Raw genomic sequence first — 24,895 nt, forward strand, 5'->3', positions numbered from 1 at the left:
AAATCTTGTCAGATAGGGTTTGTTATCCTTACTTTGCAGAGAAGGAAACCAAAGCTTAGAGTTAAGTAACTTGCCCAAGGTCAGGGTGGCACAAGGTTGGAGTCTCTCTTGCTTCAGAGCCCATGTTCATTAATTCAAAAAACATGTATTCTGCACATCCTATATTCCTAAACTGTTTAGCTTTAGGGCTTTCTAACCTTAAGGAGTTTAGTAATGTGTTGAATACTATGATTACAGTGCTCTGGGAGGACTACCTGCGTAGTTAAATATTAATGCAAGACAGTCTGTGTTTTGTGCATGGAAAAAACTGAGCAACCAAATCTAGAAGTATATTATAATCACCACGGTAATCCTTAAAAAGGCAGATTCATGGGTCTCATCCCAGACCCACTAAATTGGAATCTCTGGGGTTGAGGCCCAGGGATCTATAATTTTTAAAGCTCAGGTGAATGTCACACAAGTACCATAATATTAAGGAAAAGAGAAATTGTTGTGGACTTAGAAGCTCAGAGATGCTTTAAACATGGAGGAGGTAAACCTTAAAATGAGCCTTTTGAGATTAAGATTTGATTGAAAGAGAAGAAAAGAATGTCATGATGAAAATGACATTTAGAAAGATTACCCTGGCCACCGTAGGAAGGTTGGATTTTAATTTGGATGGCTTTTAATGTTTTTTGTATCCTCCACATGAATAGCTACAAAGCCCTGGGAGGCTTTGGATTTTCTTTTGAACAGAACCTTCAAAGTCACTATATCAGGGGTGCCTGGCTGGCTCAGTCGGTAGAGCATGCAACTTTTGATCTCGGGGTCATGAGTTCAAGTCCCACATTGGGCATAGAGCTTACTTTAAAAAAAAAAAAAGTCACTGTATCAAATTCATTGATTTTAGTTGATCTGACTGATTGAGATATACACACACACTTTTCTTTAAGGATAGATTCACCTTGATGTAGTAACTTAGAGAAACAGTAATGGGTTTAACTTTCTAAAGGTTGTTGTTGGCTGGGCTTATCATTAGAGTCTAGTCAGAATCTGAGCTATTACAAAACCTGGCAAAAATACTCTCTACCCACCTATGCACTTGTGCATGTGTTTATGCACACACATAATTGTCATATTATCAGCATGGAGAAGGCGTGATTGAGGTTGTTTTTTGTTTTTTGTTTTTCCAGTTTTGTGCTCCTTTGAGAATCTGATAAAAGCTCTTTTGGAAAAATGCACATACACATGATATTTATGTCATGTTAGGCTTTCACTAGTCCTCTAAAGCCCTTTCGGAGCCCCCTCAAAGGTCCACTGATTCCTGCAAAGATCCCCTGCAATACAAATCTGGGGCTTTTTCTTGTCCTTAGGCAATAGCACTAAGTATGCAATAGGCAGTCAGTCTATTTGAAGAATGAGTAAGTAAATGAAAGTGACAGAAAAAAGAAATCTCCAAGTCTGGCATGATAACCTCAGTGATCTCTCTCAGAGTTACTTTTTCCCAGTCTTTTAATTCTGAAATACTCTAGAGGGATAGAGAAAACAAAGAGGAGGAGGTAGTAGAGGCAAAGAAGAACGATGCGTTTTCCTTTGTGTAGACTGACCTAACTCATACCAATATGGGACCAAGAGGACACTTCTCTGAATGCAGACGTGCTGTTTAGCTGCAGACATTTATGCTAATGTTTCTGCTGCTAGGGAGTGTGAAAAGACAAAGGATGCTGTAGACTGGCTTACTTTTCAGTGGATTTGGTTTTGTTTGTTCTGTGCCTAAAATTTGTGGTACTGGGCAGTTTCTTCATGTATTTAAAATGAAACATTCTCGTGTTCATGAATTGGAAAAGTCAGTTTGGTTAATATGCATGTTCTTTCCAAGTTGAGCTCTATACTCTATATTCAATGTAATCCCAATCAAAAACCCAGTAGGGTTTTGTATATATGTGTGTGAGGAAATTGACAAACATTCTAAAGTTTATGGAATTGGAAAAGACCTAAAATACTCAAGACAGTCTTGATGAAGTTGAACAAAGTCTATTTCACAACAGATACATAAATTAATCCAGAACAGATTGTAGATTTAAATGTGAAAGATAAAATAATAAAGCTTCTGTAGTAAAACATAGGAAAATATCTTCGTGACTTTGAGATAAGCAAAGATTTTTAATGAGACAAGTAAAGCATTAACTATTTTATTTATTTGTTTGTTTTTTGAGGGGGGAGCACAGGAAGAGGGAGAGGGAATCTTAAGCAGTCTCCACACTCAGCGTGAAGCCTGATGTGGGGCTTGGTCTCATGACCCTGAGATCATGACCTGAGCCTAAATCAAGTTTAACTGACTGAGCCACCCTGGCACTCCAAGCATTACTATTTAAAAAAAAAAAAAAAATTGCTAAACTGGACAGCTTTTAACCTTAAGAATTAATGCTCGTCAAAAGTTAAGAGAATGAGGGCGCCTGGGTGGCTCAGTTGATTAAGCGACTGCCTTCGGCTCAGGTCATGATCCTGGAGTCCCGGGATCGAGTCCCGCATCGGGCTCCCTGCTCAGCGGGGAGTCTGCTTCTCCCTCTGACCCTCCCTCCTCTCATGTGCTCTCTCTATCTCATTCTCTCTCTCAAATAAATAAATAAAAATAAATAAATAAATAAATAAAATCTTTAAAAAAAAAAAAGTTAAGAGAATGAAAGGACAGGCCTCAGACATATATTCAACAAAAAACTTGTTTCCAGAATATATTATGTGATAGGCAATTATAAATATTTAGCATTTGAAGAAGACCATTAGAAGTAAATATTTTACTTGACATTTTTTGAACTGTGAATTCTATATCTAAACATCATATATCTTATAAAGAGCTTCTACAAATCAAGAACGTTGCCCATTAGTAAAAGACTCAGGAATTTGACAAAAGAGGATAACCAAATGGCTAATAAGCATATGACAAAGTGCTCAAAGTCATCAGAGAAAGGTAAATTAAAAGCATAATGAGATAATAATATACCCACCAGAATGGCTAAAATCAAAAAGACTGACAATACCTACTGTTGACAAGAATGCACATTAACCGAAGACTTTAAAATTGCTGGTAAGGGGCGCCTGGGTGGCTCAGTTGTTAAGCGTCTGCCTTCGGCTCAGGTCATGATCCCAGGGTCCTGGGATCGAGCCCCACATCGGGCTCCCTGCTCTGCGGGAAGCCTGCTTCTCCCTCTCCCCTCCCCCTGCTTGTGTTCCCTCTCTCACTGTGTCTCTCTCTGTCAAATAAATAAATTAAAAAAAAAAAAAATTGCTGGTAAGAGTGTAAATTTGTAAAACCACTTGGGAAAACTGGTAGTTTCTACTAAAGCTAAATACACACCTACCCAGTGATCCAGCAGTTGTACTCCTTGGTATACTCAAGACAAATCATATATCCACCAAAAGACATGTACAAGAGTGTTCATGGCTGCTTTATTCGTAATACCTAGAAATTGGAAACAACCGAAATGTCTGCCAGCAGTACTCTGGTTAAGTACATTGTGTTATAGTCCATTCACATGATGGTATACTACACACCAATAAAAAGGATGAACCACTGATCCACATATCAACAGGGATGAATCTCATAGGCATAACAGTAAAGGAAAAAAGTCATACACAAAAGACTTCATTCTTTATGATTCAATTTGTATAAAGTTCAAGGACAGGCAAAACAAATCTGTGGTGATGGAAATGAGAATAGTGGTGACCTCTGAGCAGGGATGGGTTTTGATCAGAAAGGGACAAGGGGACCTTCTGGGGTGTTGAAATGCTTAACTTCTTTTTTTTTTAAAGATTTTATTTATTATTTGACAGAGAGAGAATGAGAGAGAGAGAGCACATGAGAGGGGAGAGGGTTAGAGGGAGAAGCAGGCTTCTCGCCGAGCAGGGAGCCCGATGCGGGACTCGATCCGGGGACTCCAGGATCATGACCTGAGCCGAAGGCAGTTGCTTAACCAACTGAGCCACCCAGGCGCCCCGAAATGCTTAACTTCTTGATCTAGATGTTAACCATGGAGTAAAAAATCATCATATTATATACTTTGTGTAAAAATTAATCAAATTACACACTTGGCATACTTTTTACAACTCTATTAAAAATAAGAGTAATTACATAGTCTCTACTTTAAGGAATTTAAAATCTGTTGGGGAGTAAGATTGGGGAAGGGGTAGCTCCTTTGCTAAACATGGGATTTAATTGGATTTTATGAACAGTTAAATTTCTAGTTTTTATATTTAGGATTATTTACAGTAGTTTTATTGATAAAGAGCTAAGAAAAAAGAAGCCAGTTTTGCATTGTGTAACCAGTTTATAGTGAATCTTAAAATCACAGAGGTTAAAATTCTAAAAAAACAGCCACCATAATGGGCTTTTGTCTAGTTCTTAAAAGATTTGAGAAATGTGCTGAGACACTGTTTGGTAATGACCATTACTTACAGAAGTATTTTAGTTCATTTTTTTAATTAGACAAGTCTGCTTGCTTTTTGTGTGTTTGAGATCCTTTGAAGAGTTGGTGGTATTTGGGGATACTTTGACTCCTTACAAGTCAAAGTCTTTACAAGAGTCCTCCTATTTACATCATAAGGCTAATCTCACACACTCTATTCCCACAAATAATGGGGTTATAGAGGGAATCAGGCTATTTAAATAGGGAGTCAGGCATGAAGTCTGGAGTTTGAAACTGGTACTGTTCCTTCTTACTTATTTACATCATTTCTGAGATTCCTGGATCATTTCTACTGATCTAAGCACTGTTTTTGCCCCCCTGGAAGCACTGTGGAATGCCATCCTCTGATAAACATTTTGAGATAAAATAACAGTAATATAAAATAAGAGGCATTTTAAAAATCCCAAGCAGAGTTTAAAATATTGTACCTTTGAAGCTAACAATCACAGCTAAATGCTTTAGTGCAAATGTCTGACCCTGTTTTATATGGCTTTTCTACAAAAAGCTTCATCAAATCTGAAATAAGAAAGCCTCATTCTTCATCAAGGTTTAAAATGTATGGTTGTCACTTTCTCTAGATAACCTTTAATTATAGCAGATAGATTTGAAGTGTAAAATAGCTTTGTCTAATGGACGCTGTCACTCATTGCATTCTGGCTTCCCCCAAGACAGGATGTATGTTGTTCAGATACAGAGCGGAGAGTCCGAAAGATGTCAAGTAAAACACTAATTTCTGTCTTCCTCAAACATCAAATATTCATGTTAAAAATTGTTCTATCGCATAATGAGAAATGAATTTGCATGAATTTGTGACACTAGCTAATTATAGGGTTTTAAATTTATAGAAATGAAATAATTTACCTTTTATATGATAAAAGTTATTTTTTGAAGAAACTGAAAAATCTGTTATCTTTCATTTATACCAAGATTCTAAGTATAAGCATTTTAATTCAGAAAGGAAAGATCCAGGTTAAAGCATGTAAACTATTTTCGAACTTTTATATGTAACTGGTTTTAAAATGAGTAAAGACTTCTTCATTACAGGAAGTTTTAGTTTAATTTAGAATTTTAAATGCTTGGCTGAAAAAAAATGAGCAAAGGTTTTTCCACATGTAAATTGCAAGGGGAAAAGAAAAAGAGGAGAAATCTATATGTTATAACTTAAAACACAAATCAGCCATAATATGTAAATCTTATTTAGGTCCTGATTTAGACTAAAAAACTTTAAAAAAAGAAAAGAAAATTGGAAATTTCAGAATTGGATATTTGATGATATTAAAAAACAAAATTTTTAGACTTGATAATTATATATTTTTAGTTTTTCTCTTTGGGGCATCTGGGTGGCTCAGTGGGTTAAGTGTCCAACTCTTGATCTCAGGGTTATGAGTTCAAGCCCCACATTATTTAAAAATAAATAAAAGTTTTCATCTTTTACCAATACTTACTGATATATGGCTGAAATAAGTCTGGTATTTGCTTCAGAATTATATAGAGAGAATGGGGGTATAGATGCAATGAGAATGGCTATTTGTAGATTACTAAGACTGGGTTTTGATTACATGAGCATTCTTGATACTATTCTATGCACTTTTATATGTTTGAAATTTTCCATAATAAAAATTTTTTTTCTTAAAAAAGCTAAAGATAGAAAATTTGAACTTGTACCACACAGTTTATTTCCTGTTAAATAACTTCTTCCATGTTCTTTGACCCTCACATTTCTTATTAGTTAGATAGGTTCAGATTCTTAAGTGTGACATCATAGATGGGACTTTAAAGAATAGCTGGACAGCTGGTAGGGGAAGTAGGCCTATTTGTTACGTTTCAAAGGCAGAAGTGACTTTGTTAGTATTCTGCTTTTATAAAGGACTTGAATTTCAGATGCCTTAAAGTCTTCTTTCCACCCTGGTGACTTCCTTTTTTGTACTTGGAATAAAATCTAAAATGCTTAACAAAATTTAAAGAGATTTTATGTGATAATATCCCCTGCCTTCCTCTTCTACTTTATCCCAGTCTGTTTTCCTCCCACCCTGTCTGTTCCATAAGCACTGGCATTTCTGTTTCTAGAATTTGCCTGGTTCCTTCTTGCTTCAGTGCCTTTACAGTACCTACTCATTGCCTGACCAACTCCTATTCAGCCTTCAAGTCTTAGTGCTACTTCAGGGAAACTTTTTGTCCCCCATTCCTCTTGACTTTTTCCCTTCAGATAATATACGTCCTATTTAGATAGTTGTGTAACTGCTTGTTTGTTTAATGCTTTCCTCTCTACTAGTCATGAGAGCAGGGATGGTGTCACTTTCGTTTATCAGTATAACCAGAGAGCCTACCACAGTGCTGGCCAGGGAGAATGTACTTGGTAAACATTTTTTGAACAGAGGAGTAGAGGAATGAATGGTAGGTGTGTCTCCTCGTGCTCTTAGAGCAACACTGATTGTTAAAAATAGGGCTTTCAACACACTTTCCATGTAGCGGTCTGGCAGCATGTAGTAGAACCCAACTGCCCCTCTCATTTTAGTTTAGATAGAATTGTCTTTTACATAGTAAGTTTACAAACCCATCTTAATGTTTAGGACTGTTTCTTGACTGATACATTTAGTTAATCTCAGTGGGCAGTTGTAACTAAGCCATAAATCATTAAAGAGTTAATAGTATTACTTGCATTTATGTCATATTTTGCTTCCTTTTTAGTTCTCTAAATTTGACTTTTTTTTTTTTCCTTTTCTCAGGTACTCTCTGCCCTTGACATACTCCAACCTCCACACATTGACTATTTTGAAGAAATGTATCCTAACCAGGGAATGTGAAAGAAGGGGACAATAATTTATTAATTTATTCTTCTAGCACCTTTTGGGGTTCATGCTTTAAGATGTATAAAATCTCATCCTTGCAGAGGTGGTTGAGTACCTGGAACCAGGTAATTTTGAAATCCCAAGTATCTGACAGAGAGCAATATTATCAATGTATCCTGAATTGTGATACCATAAAACAGGACTTTGGAGCACATATTTTACTTAACCTGCACACAGCCTTATGAGATAGGTTATTACCATCCCCATTTTTGCAGATGAAACCAGTGAGGCAGCTATGTTGTATGGAACTCAAGAAAGTATTCTTGTTGCTATATAACAACTGCCTATCAGTTAAGAGGATAATACCGCCCCTTTTTTCTACCACTTGGGGTAAGGTGAAAATTAAAGAGATAATGTAAGTCAAATCCCAAGTTCTTTGGAGTAATGGTGATGGTGCTGGTAATAGTCATTACTTACATAAGTTTTTATCAGATGCCAGGCACAATTCTAAGTTACTTACACATACGAGTTTAATCCCTATAACAACCATCTGGGAAAGATACTGTGACTGTTCTCATTTTACAGAAGAGGAAATTGAGGCACAAAAGATCAAAAAGACTTGACAAGATCACAGAGTTAGCAAGTGTTGAGATTGAGGTTCAATTCCAGACGGTCTGACTCTGTGGTCTTTATTTCAACTCCTACATGATTCTCTCAGGATAGAGGCTTTAACATTATATTACTACTGTTAATATGTAAAAATAGTATGTTAGGTATCATGGATAATAAACTGTAAAATAATGCCTAGTATTAGCTCCTGGGACTATACATGAAAATAAAAAATTGAGACATAGGTTCGCCCTAGGCAAAGCAGCACCATTTACCACTCTGCATTTAACTGGGTAAAACTTTAAGTGAAAGACAGGGAGTCCTAAATCATTGGATTCAGTGAGCTCATGACAGTATATCACTCTAGGCTTTTTATTAACACTAGGCCTATGACTTAGAATGGAAACCAATATGAAAGCAAGATAGTTTTTCAGACTTAGCAGTGAGATAAAAATCTCATTCTTACACAGGTGGTAGGTAATTCTATACTAGACAATTATCTTTGATAATTTCTTTAGTAACTAGGAACAATTAAGAGCTTCCCTAAGGGAAGGAGAATGGCTAAGCTGACTGGGGAATTGGGAAACGTTATAAGGTGATAGAATTGTCACTTATCAACACTGCTCGGATGTTGTGATCTGATAAACCTAAAGCTCTTGAATGCTGTAATCCTCGGTGATAGTTTAACCCACGAATCTTTCTGGAATTAGTAAAGGCTTAACTCAGTGGACTTGGGGTGCTCCAACCCTGCACTTTCCAGAGAAAGCTTCTGGCTGACAAGAGTGTCTTTCTATATTTGAGATCTTGGGCTTGGTCAGATGGTTCTTGACATACGGTTTTTTAAAAAGCACAGAATTACCCTAAGGATAGAAGAATTGAGAAAGTTCTTTTCTCCTCAACTATAGATCAGAAGTAACAACTGAGGAGAAGGCATTGATGATTCCATTTCATAGACTTCCTGAAAATTACCCAGGTTTTCACTGAAGAAGGGACTCGTGGGAGTGGGGCCATACTTGTGTCATTCATCAGAAGTAACTTCCGGGGCGCCCAGTGGCTCAGTCGTTAAGCGTCTGCCTTCAGCTCAGGTCATGATCCCAGAGTCCTGGGATTGAGCCCCACATTGGGGTCCCTGCTTGGCAGGAAGCCTGCTTCTCCCTCTCCCACTCCCCTGCTTGTGTTCCCTCTCTCACTGTGTCTCTCTCTGTCAAATAAATAAATAAAATCTTTAAAAAAAAAAAAAAGAAGTAACTTCCTACACTTTGCCAGGAGTCACCTTTATCCTTTTAGTTGGCCAGAAAGGAACCTACATATTAGAAGGCATTCCTATGAATGTGTAATGCTATTTCTACCTATTTGGAAATGACGTTGCTGACAACAAACCTTGAAATTAGAAGAAATCTTTATTAAATAAGAATTTTATTGTATTATAGGTTGTGTCAGGGGTCCCCGAGATTACCCTCAGCTTCCATGATTTGCTGAAATAACTCACAGGATCCAGGAAAGGTGTTCTACCATGGCTACAGTTTATTACAGCAAAATGATACAGATTAAATCAGCAAAGGAAAGCGGTGCATAAGGCAGAGTCCAGGAGAAACCAGGTACAAAGTTCCACTTGGCCTCCCGGTAGATTTGCACAGATCTTGCTTAATTTTCCCAGCAACAATGTATGACAACACAGATAAATTTTGTCAACCAGGGAGGCTCACCTGAGCTTTAGCGTCCAGGGTTTTTATTGGAGGTCAGTCAGGTAGGCATAGAGCACCCACAGGGCTGACCTTAGCTACTCAAGTCTCTGGCCCTCCTCCTCTTTCCCCACCCAGAGGTTACTCTAATACAGCTGGCCCAAGGCCCCAGGCAAACAAAACCGGGTATCACCATAAATCATACTGTTAGCATAAACTGTCTGATTTGACCAAAGCCCCAGGTATATTAAGACACTCTTATGAGGCAGGACATTGCAAGGGCTCAAAGGTTATTTCCCGGGAGTTGGTCCTGAGCCAGTCCTAAAGACTTTTGGAATGTGTAGGGTTTGGGTAACCTAGAGCTGCTGAGTTAACCCTTTATTGCACCTAGGCCATCTGTGAGGAAAGAATGTTTTCAAGTAAGATAATTAATTGGTGAATATGTTTATATTTAATAACTGCCAGATATATTTAGATTCTCTTCACTGAACACTTAGCTAATTTATAATATTCATTTTCTGTCTCATAGTTCAAGCATGAATTGTTTATATGAGGCATTAATTTTGTATACTTGGGTTTGTCATTCCTTTAAAAACTTTGTGTGCTTCTATAATCTAGGAGTTCTCACTTATTATTAGTGACCATAATTGGAGTCTGGGAGATCCTTGATTGATTATTATTTCAAATACTTGCAGAGCAGAGGGAAAGTTAGCATCGTTATGGTTTAAAACTGTGAGTGGCATAGATAGTATAGTACCTGTTGGTGGCTGATTTCAGCCCATTTCATTAGTTAGCATTATGTTTCTATGAAATTCCTCTCCCCAAAATTGTTCATGAATGTTTAATTAAAAGTCTTTGCCATAAAATATTTGTAGAACCGTCTGGTACACGATTTACTTAAATGTTTTACTTTCTTATTTAATTTTTTTACCTTCAGGTTAAAAAATTGACACCTGTTGTAATTAGATAGCTGCAGGAGAGTCTTTCAAACCTAAACCTCATTATTCTTTTCTGTTGTATAATATTTAGCTATATATAGAATCATGCACAGAAAAAAGGTGTTTTCCACTGGTTGTGCTAAACACTGAATCCTTTTAACATAAAAAGGAATTGTTCCTATAGCTGCCCCAGGATTATAAACACTTTGTAGGAAGGCATGATTTAGCTTGGAGAACAGGATACTAAAAATTTGTATTTTAGGATAGCTATTAAATGGAAATGTAAGAAATGCCTTAATTACATATAAGCTCTGCCTTTGGTGATTCTTTTAATATCCTAAATAGGAAGTTTTCTATGTCCTGTACTTTTTAATACAAATAAATTTGTTGTAGCCAAAGCAAAAACATTTTTCCCTCAGTTTCCCACTGAAAAATAAGAAAACTTACTACTAAAACATAAAAATATTGAAGATTAATAATATTTCAAGTTAGTACTTGATTTCAACTTAATGTATTATTCATCTGTGTTAGCAGCTCCCTCTGTAGTATCTCAAGAACATGGCATACACATTATACATGGTTTTAGACAGTGGCTTTTTTTTTTTTTTAAATTGGAGGATTGTTGTGTCTTTGCAGATTTTAGAATGGATAATATTTTGAGTTTTAAATGTATGATCATGGAATTGTGCTTTGAAGAAATTTTTGAGGTCTGTTTGAGGCTCTGTCATTTTAGGTAAGTTCTAAGTATGTTGCTATTAGATCTAATGGATGTTCTAATAGTTGATAAAGGAATCAGTTCATAGGGTCAAAAATGTATATTTATCTTATTATTTAAGTTGTTAAAGGAAATAATCTTAAGTAACCTTCCATTATACATACAGTACCACATCATTGCACTTTTTTCTAAGATTTAAAAAATTGTGCTGTTATATTACATATGTAACTGTTAGTACAGAAACATTTTAAAATCTCTTTATACTGATATAATAGTTGGTATCATTTTAGAAAACCTGAGGTCTTTGAATGTTTTGATATAATCAGATGTACAATAAGAGTATAAGCATATAGTATCATGCAGTTAATCATACATTTTTTTCCCTGAAACTGTAATAAAATGATTACATCGGTGCCCGCCACCAATGGCTTGAGTTTTCAAAGACCATGCATCTTTAGATAGCTCCTTAAGCAACTTATAAAAAGACAGTATCTAGATTATAACTGTTTACAAATCTACCTACAGGGTGCAACAGATTTAGCAGGAGTCCAATATGGAAGGAGCAATAAATTCTACCCTGTTCTCTGTATATTGTAGCTTTTCTATTTTCATATTTTTAAAATCTAATGTATCAACCTGGAAAATATATTCCTTAATAATTAAGAAAAATTATTTTTTAACTGAACTTTTAGCTGTTAAGGGATTACATTATTCATTTTGCACTCTGAGTTTCTGTTTGGAAAACTGTTTGAAAATACTTTGGCGCTTAGTCACTTTGAGCCTACTGAAATTTAACCCAAGAGAAACCAGCTGTAATTATTTGATTGAAAATCATTATTTATCATGCTTTAGTAAGGATTCTGAATTCTGTACATAAACATGCCTTTTCTACTGGGATGCCTGCTGGATTGGAAATAAAAATTTGGCCTGTCTTGGGAAAAGTTTACTTTTAACTTGAAACATAATGAAACATGATCTTAGTAGTAGTACAGGTTTTCTGTACTAGAAGCAGTTACAGCCTAGAACCAGTGGAAATGAGAAGTCTAATGGGTGACTGTGTGTCCCGGTATGTCAGGACTCCTGGATTTTACCTAATGTCCTGTATAATTATTAATTAATAAGTTCCTCCTTTTACTTTCAGAAGTGTCCCTATAATAGGTTTGGCTTGTGCAGGCATTGTTTAAACAGGAATCTCTTGTCATAAAGGCAGCAAGGGAACCTCCATCCCCATTTTGACCAGTTAGAGTCCTTGGTGAGCAGTAATGTAGTTTTGGGCTCCCCAGATGCAGTGGTTTAATTTTAATTGATAGTATTTGTATAGTATATTTTATAGCAACATTTTGTAATTTAAAGAATACACAATACATGATTATTTGGTGCTATGAAACAGCTCTATAGGGATGCCTGGGTGGCTCAGTCAGTTAAAAGTCTGCATTTAGCTTGGGTCATGATCCCAGGGTTCTGGGATAGAGTCCTGCGTCAGGCTCTGTGCTCAGTGGGGAACCTGCATCTCCCTCTGCCTCTCTCTCTCTCTCTGACACATGAATAAATGAAATCTTTAAAAAAAAAAAAAAAAGAAAGAAACAGCTCTATAACCCTCAGGGAATCTTAGGAGTCCATGAATTGCTAAGAACAAACAAAATGAAATACATATATACATACGTAAGTGCACTCTTAACTCTCAATCAGACAGTACCAGCAAGGACCAGAAATCTACATCCTAGGAGCTTTGAAGAGTCCCATGTTGTTAGAATTTCCTCTTCATTTATTCTGTAAACATAAGCATCAACTATGTCACTAGAACCAGGAATTTTTTCTCTTTTGCTCACTGTTGTATTCCCAGCTTAGAACAGTGCCTAACAGAGTAGGTGCTACATAAATGTTTGCTAAATGAGTGAGTAAGATAGTCTCTGCCCTCCAGGTGTAATCTAGTGGGGGATACAATCCTATAAATAATAATTATAGGTTGGGAATCATAGCAACATAAAAGAATTAGCATATTCTGAGAGCATTAGGGGTCTGATTTTCACTCATTCCCATTTTAGTGTCCAAGGTGGATTACTTGAAAAGCATTTGATGATTTGAAACAAAAACAAAAACTGTTGCTTACCCACTGTCTACCAATTCTGGCTCCTTACCCCTGAAGCCTAAGGCAGAAACACAGAGAAAGGCAAAACAAAGGAAAAGTTAGCAGAACAATACACCTGAACTCCTGACTTTAATTGCCATTTAGTCAGTATCTAGTCTGCCTTATTTATTCATTCAGCCAAACATTTAGCACTACTTTGTACATAACATTATACTAATCTCTGTGGAAGGTACAAAGACAAATTGTACATTTGTTTAATTTTTTTTTCCATTTAATGTACCAGGCACTGTTCTAAATACCTGACTCTTATCTCCATTTTACAGATGAAGAAACTATAGCTCAGAGAGGTAAATAACTCATCCAAGGTCACTTAGAAATGACAGAGCTGGGATCTGAACCCATGTTCAAATCAAAGAGCACTGGACCAGGACTGCTCTTAACTCCCTGCTGCCTCTTAGTGCTTTCCTTAAAAAAAAAAAATACAGTCTGAGGAATGAGATAAGATGTAAAGAAGAAACCTTCATATATATATATATATATGGTAGGAAGTGCCAAAAGAATATGGGCAGGTGGTATGGAACTTGAAAAGAAGGAGAGATTGCTTCAGGCAGAAAAAAACAGTAAGACTTCATGAAGAAAATGACATTTCAGCTGAGTGTTGAAAGATGAGGAGGATGGATATTCCAGATGGAGAGACTAAGTATCAAGAGCACCTTTTAGGGAATGGCAGATCATCCATTTGGCTAGAGTTTAGCATGCATGGATAATGAGAAATTAAGCTAGTTGGAGTAAATCATGGAGGGCCTTGAATGTTAAACTAAGAAAATTCATCTTTATTCAGTAGGCATTTGAAGGCACAATGAGAGATTTTTGTGATGAGGAATGACAGAATCAGAAGTGTCCTTTATAAACTTAACAAAGAGTTTCTGTTTGGGCTGATGAGAATGTTCTAGAATTAGTGGTGATAGTTGCACAACATTGTGAATGTACATAATGCCACTGAATTTTACATGTTAAAATGGTAAATTTTATGTTTTGTGTAGAGGCCGCTTTTAGACAACAGGCTTGAGCAATGGAAACTTGATCAAGGTCAAAGGGCCCACAGCGACCACCTGGCTGAATACAGACAGGCCCACCAGGCAACCCACCTTAAGATATCCATTGGCCCTAACTGACCAATGGGCTACTTATAACCAGGCACAATTACCAAGAAAGGGAAAATTCCATACATCCCCATACTTCCTCACCTTCCCACTTTAAATAGAGCCCCTACTAACTGCTTCTGCAGACAGTCTTGTTTGCTGTCCAGCCCTGCCACTACCTTGCAGTGTATTCAATAAACTTATGTTTATTATTCTCCCTTGTTCTGCCTTGGGTGAATCTTTTCATTGCCCGCGCCACCGGCTTCTACCCGATCATTGTCCCACATGTGGGGGCCTGCATCTGATGGAGAGAGACACCACATTATGTTACATTTTACCACAACTAAAAAAGAAAAAACCCTTAAAAAGTACCCAACTCTTAGGGCTGAGAGGCAGCAACTGTTGTGCAGACCAAGAAGTTGAGCAGAAGGATTTTTGGCAATTGATTGGGACTTCTTTAGCCATGTACTCAACAGCCTGGGCTTTGATGTTGATGGCTGGTTGGGTATTCACAGAGGCAGGACAAGAAAATGAAAAAATTGGGAGGGGGCTCCCTAGACCCTCACAGAATGGCTGGCCGCATTGATACAGAAGCAGTTAACATCAGAAGAGGACTTGGTGTACTCCGAGAAAGGAGAGGCGAGATCCAAAGACAGATGTTGGGGTGATAGCAAGCAAGCAAGAGTAGTAGTGTGGTTAGAATTTGGAGATTGTGTTCAAAGAAAGGAATTTGTAGTTAGAACAAGTTGTAATCATTTCAAGATAGAAAGTAGAGCCATGCTTTAAGGTAGATGAAGTAGAATAATAACGAAAGTCCTTAGAGTTCAGACAGTTGAGAAATTGAGAGAGAGAGATTCTTTACCCTGGTTGCACATTAAAATCACCCAAGGAGCTTTTTAAAAAAATACAAATGCTCAAACGCTACATTCTGATTTAATTGGAGTTTGGTCCTAGGTATCAATAAGAATTTTTTGAAAAGTTCTCCCCAGTGATCTGAATGTGCCCTCAGGGTTGGGATCCACTAGACTAAAGCCACCAGAATAATTATCAGCATGAATGTTGAAGTTACCAGTGACCACCTAAGGGACCTCAAATAGCAAATGTGAACCAGCTGTTTGTGTCATCTAGCTAAGATCTGGATTTTGTAAAGGCTGCTAGAAAAGACAAGGATAAGAGACTGTAGAATTAGTTTCTGGGGTTTTTGTTTGTTTGTTTGTTTTTTGAGGTCTCTTGAGCATTAGCAGTGGGACCAACCATAGCCTGGAAAAGGAGAGGAGACGGAAGCAGGTTACTCTGTCTCCACTTGTTAGCTCTTTACATCAAGACTGTTCCTCAGAATCATGTCAATGTTCTTCATGTAATTATCATAAATGCTTTTTGATGACCAAATTAACTGTGATTGATCTACCAAACTTTAAAAACTTGAGGACATAATTCATCTTCTGTTTAGGCTTTAAGAAAGTTAAAATATATTCTATTTTAGGCAAAAAGTTCCAATTTTATTTTCATTCTGACACAACAGTGGAAAGGATTTAAAGTGAAGTATTAGAAGTTTAAGGCTATGTGTGTCTTTGACTTGGAGCCTTAAACTAATCACCCAAAATCTCTGCTTCATTCATTCTTTGACTTTTTAAACATGATTAAAAGAGATAATTACTTTATGTCCAATTCCATTCATTTAGCTGATTTTCCAGAGTGAGCATGAGCTAGGAATCAAGAATGTGCTGTTCCCTCAGGTAATTTCAGCTCCCATAGGCTTCCCTAGTGAGAGAATTTCACCAAACTGAGCATGATGCTGTTGAGAGAGGTAGTTTTATATAGTATGACCCCTTAACAAGAGCCAGCTGTTTCCTATGGGGTTCAGTCAAAGAAACGGCACTCTGCTTCAATGCCAAACACAATACTGTTGAATTTAATGTGAATTTGACATATTTGTCTCCAACATGGTATCTTCCCAGGTGACTTTTTGTGATACTCAGTGTTCATTTTATGCCTAACTTTAGAACTTTACCCTCAGGACAGAGGTACTAGCAGGTAGTATGAAGTATAATGGCCATTGTTGTTATCCTTAAGGGGTTCATGGTTCAATTGGGGATGATTGATGATTTTCAAATAATTACAATACTAGAGTAATCAGTTTAACACTAGAGATATTAATCAGATTTCCTTAAGCAGAAAAAAACTGCTCTGCCCGTCTCTCCTTCCCAAAAAAGAGTTTGGAAGACTTATCTAGTACTTAAAGTTTTCATAGAATAAAATATTTTCTCTAGTCCTTCCTTATACAAGCCATACAAGATCAATGGTCTTATTAGTAGGATAAATTATATTTTCAGTAGTTCCAGTTGTATTTTTATTTTCCCACAGAGTTTTAGGAAGTATCTGATTTCGTGTTTATGGGTCCATGTAACTTTCTGCATAGCTGTTCTAATTAAATAGTGTGGAACAGTGCTAATAGGTGGCACATCTAAGTGTCTATTAGATCATTCATTACATAAATGTTAGAAAGTGGGCACTCTGAACAAATGAAAAAGGCAGATCTTTACATCTTTTTCAAGATATAATTGACATATAGCAAACTTTCTATCTTGACAGAGAGAGATCCCTTTAAATGGACCACCATTTTATTTCATCTCTTCTTACTGCCATAAAAAGTGCTCAGACTTCTCTGATAGACCTCTCCTAGATTCTTTCTTCTTAGAGATTTTTGTTCTCTGTATATTTTGAATCCTCCCTGCCCTTCATAACTGGTTCATTTTAATAACTTTGTCTGTTAAAATCCTTAACCAAAAATGAATTTCACTGGTGATGGGTAGTGCTGGGTAGGTAAGAAAGCATCTGTAGCTTGTCATATTGAGAGGCTTGTCTTCCCTTCAGAGCTGTTTGTGCTTGTTTATACCACTGATAGCAATCTGCTTTCAGGTTTTAATGACATCATTCTTGCAGCTTTACAATAGATCAGACTGGAGTAAATTGCTCTCAAATTCTGTTGGGCAGGAGGATATTTGAAACCAGATTGTCTGGACAGAGAAGTAAGTTTTTTAGACCCGTTAAGAAAGTTTGGTGGGTCGGGGCGCCTGGGTGGCTCAGTTGGTTGAGCGACTGCCTTCGGCTCAGGTCATGATCCTGGAGTCCCGGGATCGAGTCCCGCGTCGGGCTCCCTGCTCGGCAGGGGGTCTGCTTCTCCCTCTGCCCTCTTCCCTCTCGTGCTCTCTGTCTCTCATTCTCTCTCTCTCAAATAAATAAGTGGAATCTTTAAAAAAAAAAAAAAGAAAGTTTGGTGGGTCTAATTTGAAGGCTCACTGTCCTTAGAGAAAGTATTAAGATTTGTTATAATGACAGTAAGAAGCATTTTATATGATTGATATGTGCATTTATCCTCTGAATGGATTAAGAGGTGATTGAAGAATTTGCCCTTTCTCTTCGTGAATTAAAAAAACTAGAGAAGTAAAATGTTTCTAATCTAGGTGAAGGCTCTTCTTTCAAATATCTTTTTTAATATTTAGAAAAAATAGTGACTACTCCAATCATTTCTTTTGGTGTCTGTTTCTGGGCTCTTAGTCTTTATTTTTTTGTGTATGTGCATTTGCTTTGGAGGGTTATGATGGTGGGAAATTAGTAATCACCAAACTCTGCCATCTCCACAGAGCTTGCCTTTGCCTTCTTCACGACATTTTGGAAAGAAGAGAGCTGAGGTTTGAAGTAATCTCTTTTTCTCTAGGATGCTCTTTCTGTTTTATTGCATGTGTGTTCATAGCTTTAGTGACAAGGAATCAGCCAACAGAACCTTCTGGGCTATGACAGAGTATGTAGAATGAAGTATGTATTATGTATCTTTCCAGTGATTTTCCCTTTTTTTCTGGTGATAGAATTGATTTTTTTAATTAGTTTTCAAATTGCAAATTAAAGGTAGTTTTAATTTTTAAGTTTTTTACATTCTATATACAACAGATTAATTACCTTAAAAAATAAAAGGAATTTGCCATTGCCTGGGAAAGAGATTGTTGTATTCAAACATTTTAACAACATGACCTTTTATTCCATTGATTTCTATAGAGAAGCACAGGCATGCTTCAGAAAAGGTCAGTGATTCTAATTGAAGCACACACTGATTTTTTTTCCTAGTTGCAAAGGCGCCCATGCTTTTTGTTGCAAAGAAGATGATGAGATTTAGGGCTGACCATTTGTTACAACAGAAAGTAATTCTCTCTGTGATGCATTGCTGTTTTTCTTCCACATGGAAAGCATTGTTTGAAATCAACAATATCCATAAACCAGATTTTCATTATCCATGCTATTTAATGCCCTCATTTTTATTTCAGAGGCAGTTACATATCTGAGATCTAGGTTGAAATTTCCCTCCTCTATGGACCTGATTTTGGGGGAAAAAAAGATGTGAGTCTATTAAAAGTCTCACATACTTATGGTTGTGAGATTTTCTTCTTTCAAATAGAAATGGCAAGATTTCAGAATTAATGCTTAATGTGGGTTTAAGCATGTTTTCACTGTCATTCTTGGACTTTTCATATAAGAGAATTCATGGCTGGAGGAGCCAGACATGATAATCCGCATATTATAATTTATTAAACCACAAATTCGCTGTGTCCTTTTGGAGAAATCACCTGACTCATATTTGTTCCAGCATGTATCACACAAAGATAAGGACTCTAAAAAAAAAAAGATTGTAGAACTTTTGACCAATATGACACCTACTTGATAAATATTTAATACCGCAAGATTTCTTTTTGGCCTGGCTTAGTGTTGGTTTTTGTCCAGTATGCAACTGGAAGAAAGAATGATCCAGTTTTCATTATCTGAAGTCAGTAAAGACTGTTTAAGGATTAAAATTGTGTTTGCAAAGCTTTCTGTCCATATTCATTCTGTAGGAAATAATTTGATACAACAAATTCTCCATTTTCTTCTCCCAATCCAGCTAAATCAGTTAAATACCCTTATTTTGCTATCATATCATTAATAATTTTTCATACAAAATCAATTGCTCATTGCACATAAAACATTAAATGTGTTCACTTGAGCAGGCAGGTCAAACCAATGTAGTTCTGAACTGCAGATGGTATAGAGTTTTTGAACCTGATAAGTAGTCTTTTACATAAGACCATATCACAGATTTTCACATTTATACGCAACTTGAGCTGTCCAGGATGATTAGCTCTCCATTATTAAACTGTTCATTTAGCAGTGCTTTTTTATGACATATTTGCACAACACCTTAGCATTAGTAAACATTCCTAATAGCTTATAAATTGCCCCAGTATTTACTGATAATAGAAGCTGTGTAATGAATCGGTTTTATTCTTTATCTTTTGTCTGAGAGGTGGGAATGATCTAAGTCAGAGACTGTTTGGCAGGCCTGAATATGGGAATGTGGAATATTGACCTTCATCCCATTTACTTGTTATATTTGGAAACTGACTAGAGAATGTCTCCATTTCTTCCCCCTACAAAGCTTTGATGGCTCCCTCAATACTAGATACTAGAGCCTAAATTGATATTCTTGATATTAGAGCACTCTAAAATCAGTCTCCTTCTCCATTCTTCTGCCTGCCATACTCATCATCCTTTAGTTCTGCTGCCGGACAGTAGCGGTCTTGAGTTTAATTACTATCACATCATGAAATAACAACAGGGGTCCTCATCCTCTGTTTATTTCAGGGCCTACCTAGTCAGCATTCTAGCTTGACGTAATAGAAAATCTGTTGTAGGGGCGCCTGAGTGGCTCAGTCGTTAAGCGTCTGCCTTCGGCTCAGGTCATGGTCCCAGGGTACTGGGATCGAGCCCCGCATCGGGCTCCCTGCTCTGCGGGGAGCCTGCTTCTCCCTCTCCCACTCTCTCTGCTTGCGTTCCCTCTTTCACTGTGTCTCTCTCTGTCAAATAAATAAATAAAATCTTAAAAAAAAAAAAGAAAAAAATCTGTTGTAGTGGCAAAGAGCATGGAGTCTGGAGCCAGACTACCTAGATTTTAATTCCAGCTTTGCCTCTTACTACCTGTGTAACTTTGTGATCTTATTACCTGTTACCTCTCTGTGCCTCAATTTCCTGGTTAATAAAACGAGAATAATAATGGCACCTACCTCATAGAGTTATTTTGAGGATTAGATTGGTATAGATTAACAGACTGACTTAGAACAGTGCCTGGCAATTAATAAGTGCTATAAAAGTAGTAGGGGAAGGCCTTATAGAAGAGCTAGAACTTACTGAAGCTAAAAGACGGTAGGAATTCCTATGAATTTTCTGATGCAAACAAAATGTGTCAGGCCGACTACTAACTACCTACAGATGGCATTAGCAAGTACCTGTCACAAACATGGACGTTCATAATGGCCTATCATTAACAAACATAGCCTGTTTTTAGAGAGAATTTTTATTTTTTAAATAAGCTGTGAACTGTTAATGAGGAGTGGGTTGTAAACCTCAGTACCTCATGTTTACTTACCTGGTCTCCTCTTCCCACGTACAATTCACTGGCACCTCCAAGACTTCCATCCAGACTGAATCCATATGTGTTTCTTAGTGCTTTCTCCAGTAACTCTCCCAAACCTTTCCTATTAATTAGAAAGATAGGACATAATTTCCTCCTTCAGCCCACCGTCCCAAGAACCATTCCCTTTCTTATGCCCCATGGTTACGTCTTCTAGTAGTGTCCCTTCCTGCCTGCATACAGATTACCCAGGCTTTAGTTTATTAGCAAATCCTGAGGTTGTTTTAAAGAACTGTTTAAAATTCCAACTCACAGTTGGAATTCTTTTCCCTCTCCTTTGAAAAGAATCACTATAGATAGAGCAACTTATTCACACCAGCTCTCTGAAACACCTGTGTTCCAGGTGAAGCAAAAAAAGGCTTCAATCTAGTCTTTTCACCTCTCCATTAAAAAATAAATATGTCTCTAAAACTTCCCAGCTGTGGGAATGAAATGCTGTCAGGCCTCCCAACTATTATTGGATCACAACAAAGCCACACCTAATTTGAGCTGTTGAGAAGCCTCATAACCCCATTGTCCTTTTCCTGAACTGCTTAACCTTCTGGTCAACCTTCTGATTATTAGCCTCTTGACATATTTAATTCAGGTGTGGGAATTTAGGGACACTCATAGGACCATTTATTTGATCTTTTTTGTATATCCCACTGTTCTGACTTTATTTCTATTTTTTAAGGTTGGTAGATACTAGGAGGCATGTATTACATGGAGACCCAGAGGTTTCAGAAGCCACTAAATATATCAAACCTGCCTTAATTGGAGGATGTGGGGAAGCAGTGGGGCTTTTAGTCACTTCATAGACCAGCTGAGTCTCCTGCTACCAACTCAATTTATCTGAGAGCAGTACTTCAGGGTACTACAATAGAGCACACTAGCACAAATCTGTATTTTAGCCAGATGAAATTTATTTATGTACTACTTAGTATATCGGTTTGCTCTCTGCATACTATATGAATATCATTATTAAATATTAAGAGCACTGGGGCGCCTGGGTGGCTCAGTTGGTTAAGCGACTGCCTTCGGCTCGGGTCATGATCCTGGAGTCCCTGGATCGAGTCCCGCATCGGGCTCCCTGCTCAGCAGGGAGTCTGCTTCTCCCTCTGACCCTCCCCCCTCTCATGTGCTCTCTCTCTCATTCTCTCTCTCAAATAAATAAATCTTTAAAAAAAAAAATATTAAGAGCACTGATTTGTGCGGTTGGTAATGGATTTAATAATTATATGTTTAATTGATAGTCTTTTCCTTTTACTGATACATCACTTAAAGGTGGTGGGAGAGGGCGCCTGGGTGGCTCAGTTGGTTGAGCGACTGCCTTCGGCTCAGGTCATGATCCCGGAGTCCCGGGATCGAGTCCCACATCGGGCTCCCTGCTCGGCAGGGAGTCTGCTTCTCCCTCTGACCCTCCCCACTCTCATGTGCGGTCTCTCTCTCTCTCATTCTCTCTCTCAAATAAATAAATAAAATCTTTAAAAAAAAAAAGGTGGTGGGAGAACCAGATGGTAGAAAATAGGATTAGGTTGAAGTGGCTTTTTTCCAAAGGAAGTACGTTATCCATGAGCTGAGCAGTTTTGTTTTGCATGTGTTTGTTTTTATTGTTTTGGATATGTAGAATACTAATCAGTTACTAATTTTTACCACCCTGAGCTCAAGACGGAGAAACCCATTAGGTTACTAGAAGCCCTTTACCAGAACCAGGGTCCCTGTGTGAAGGTTCTCAAAAGTCTCACAGAGATTAGCACTTCTATAATTGTTCCCTTGAGTTTCCAATCTGTCCAAAACCAACCCTAGGTCTCTCTCAAAAATAATATGCCCTGTAGAAAACTTTTCTTGATCTAAAAAGGGTTTTATGTCCTAATATGAAGGAATGTGACTATCATTGACGTACTGTTTGGTGCCAAAAAGAACCACAAGGCCCCATTTAATAAGTAAAATTTTTTTCTTTAGCAATGATAGCCTTTAGAGGTTGCCTTAATCTTTCCTTTTACGATCAGTAACTTAAAGGATCTTTTTAAACTCGTTGCCTATTTTGTGTTTTTTTGTACTTGCATTCTTTTGGCTTTTTCTTCAGGGAGGGGGAAATGTTGGGAAAAATAAGAACACAGTCATACATTTTGGCAAAAGAATGGACTTTGATATTGGGCATTCCTGAGTTCATATCCTTATTTCCCCTCCTCCCATTAGCTTTTTGACCTTCAAAAAGTTACTTGTTACTCTTCCTTAAGCCTCAGTTTTCTCTGTGATAAATGGAGATATTTTTCTTTGAAGGACTGTTGCAAGGAATAAGTGAATTTGTGTATGTAGTACATTTGGCACAGTGCCTGGCTTATTGATATTTAATAAATTCAGTACCCTTCCTCTCTCCCATCACAATGATGATGATAGCAGCTAACAAGTAATCCTTGTTCCCTATGTCCCAGGCATTTATATATGATTCACACACAACATCTAAACCCTGGCAGTAACCCTGTGTGGTAGATATCATTGTGCCTATTTTATAAACGCAGAAACTCAGAGAAGTTATTTAACTTGCGCAATATAATCAAGCTAGTAAGTAGCAGTTGAGATTTTTAACCTGGCCTTTCATTCTAAAGCCTACACCACACTGCCTCCCACTGCCTAAATTCGTTTAACTCCTCATATTTAAAACCAGCTTCTTGGTCTTTGCTTCTGAAGTAGAATTATTTTCTTCGCCATTTTCCCCGAAGTTTACTTTATCTTTTGAAAGACAGAGCACAAGTTAAGAACAAAGGCCAGGATCTTGCATTTGCTCTGCTGCATACTAGCTATGACCTTTGGTTGGTTCCTTTAGCTCTCTAAACCTCTTGGCTTGTTTGTATAATGGAACCAGAATAGTACTTCTTAGAGTAATTAACAGTACATGAGGCTAAGTAAATTTAAAGCTAGGTGCTTAATCTATAGAAAAGTCTCAGTAAATATCAGCACTTTTTTTTTTTTAAAAGATTTTATTCATTTCAGACACAGAGATACAGAGAGAGCATGAGCAGGGGGAGAGGCAGAGGGAGAGGGAGAAGCGGGCTCCACGCTGAGCCAGGAACCTGATGTGGGGCTCGATCCCAGGACCCTGGGATCATGACCTGAGCCGAAGGCAGACGCTTAACCATCTGAGCCACCCAGGCACCCCTATCAGCACTTTTTTTGTCAGTAAATATTTTTCTTTTCCAGTCAAGCTTCTGTGGCCATGTACAGTACATTAAAATCTTTCTGCTTCCTTGTTTTCTGTACTTGATTTTTACGTATCAATCTCAGTCTTTTCTAACCTCTTGAATGTTGCCTTGCCTTCATCCATCTTTTTTCACTGTTTTGTCATTGAGTTAGCATGCTCTCTACACCCACTTGGTGCCCAGTCAGTATTTATGGATGCTAATGATGATGGTTACACAAAGATGGTGCTGGCACCAGCCCTGCAGCCTCTAAGACTGCTTTGAATAATCATGACTTCCTAAAAACAGAAAAGGAGTCATTCATCTTACTCATAATTGAAGGTCAGAATCTGGTGTCAGCATTTGTTTCTGTGGTGATTGTGTAGCTTTTTCTGCAGAATTACCTTTGACAGAGTAATCAGGTTTTCTGGCATGGGGCTGATTGTGATACATTCGTACATTACTTCCTAAAAATAGATGCAGCATCCTAGAGGTGAGTTAAGCAAATACTGATCATAGTACAGATTTGTTTTAATTGGAGGAAGGGGTCAGGGGAGGCTTACCATTGAGGGTATGGTGGGCTGCCAGGCTCTAGATAGTTTCCTAGTCTTCTTGCCCATAATCATTTTTGCATCAAGGAAAATTGTGCAAAACTGGTTTTAATCTTAAATACTTCTCTTTTCTCTGACTTTCCGGTATCTCTAATATTGTCCCACCTCATTTCTTTGATCCTTAGAAGATTCCTTTTTTATTTTTTGCTTTTTTTCCTGCTTCAGTCTCTGTCCTTCATGAACACATTTTCATCCTCAGCAACTTTTGTAGAATTCTAGCAGGG

The 24,895-nt window shown here is 37.4% G+C and overlaps 1 protein-coding gene and 1 long non-coding RNA gene across 2 annotated transcripts in view; both read left to right on the top strand.

The window, feature by feature from the left end:
* NLK (nemo like kinase) overlaps positions 1-24,895 on the top strand; it is a 167,823-nt gene that overhangs the window by 98,076 nt on the left and 44,852 nt on the right. Inside the window, exon 3 of the mRNA XM_081805422.1 lies at positions 7,169-7,224. Coding sequence (XP_081661548.1) covers positions 7,169-7,224 — 56 coding nt within the window. The remainder of the gene's footprint in view (positions 1-7,168; positions 7,225-24,895) is intronic.
* On the top strand, positions 7,231-14,627 carry LOC145717392 (uncharacterized). The gene is made up of 2 exons (XR_014140573.1): positions 7,231-7,356; positions 8,746-14,627. It is a non-coding gene; the product is annotated as an uncharacterized LOC145717392 (long non-coding RNA).

Source organism: Leptonychotes weddellii, chromosome 15, assembly GCF_054177405.1.
Source record: "Leptonychotes weddellii isolate Sample4059 chromosome 15, ASM5417740v2, whole genome shotgun sequence".
Lineage (NCBI taxonomy): Eukaryota > Metazoa > Chordata > Mammalia > Carnivora > Phocidae > Leptonychotes > Leptonychotes weddellii.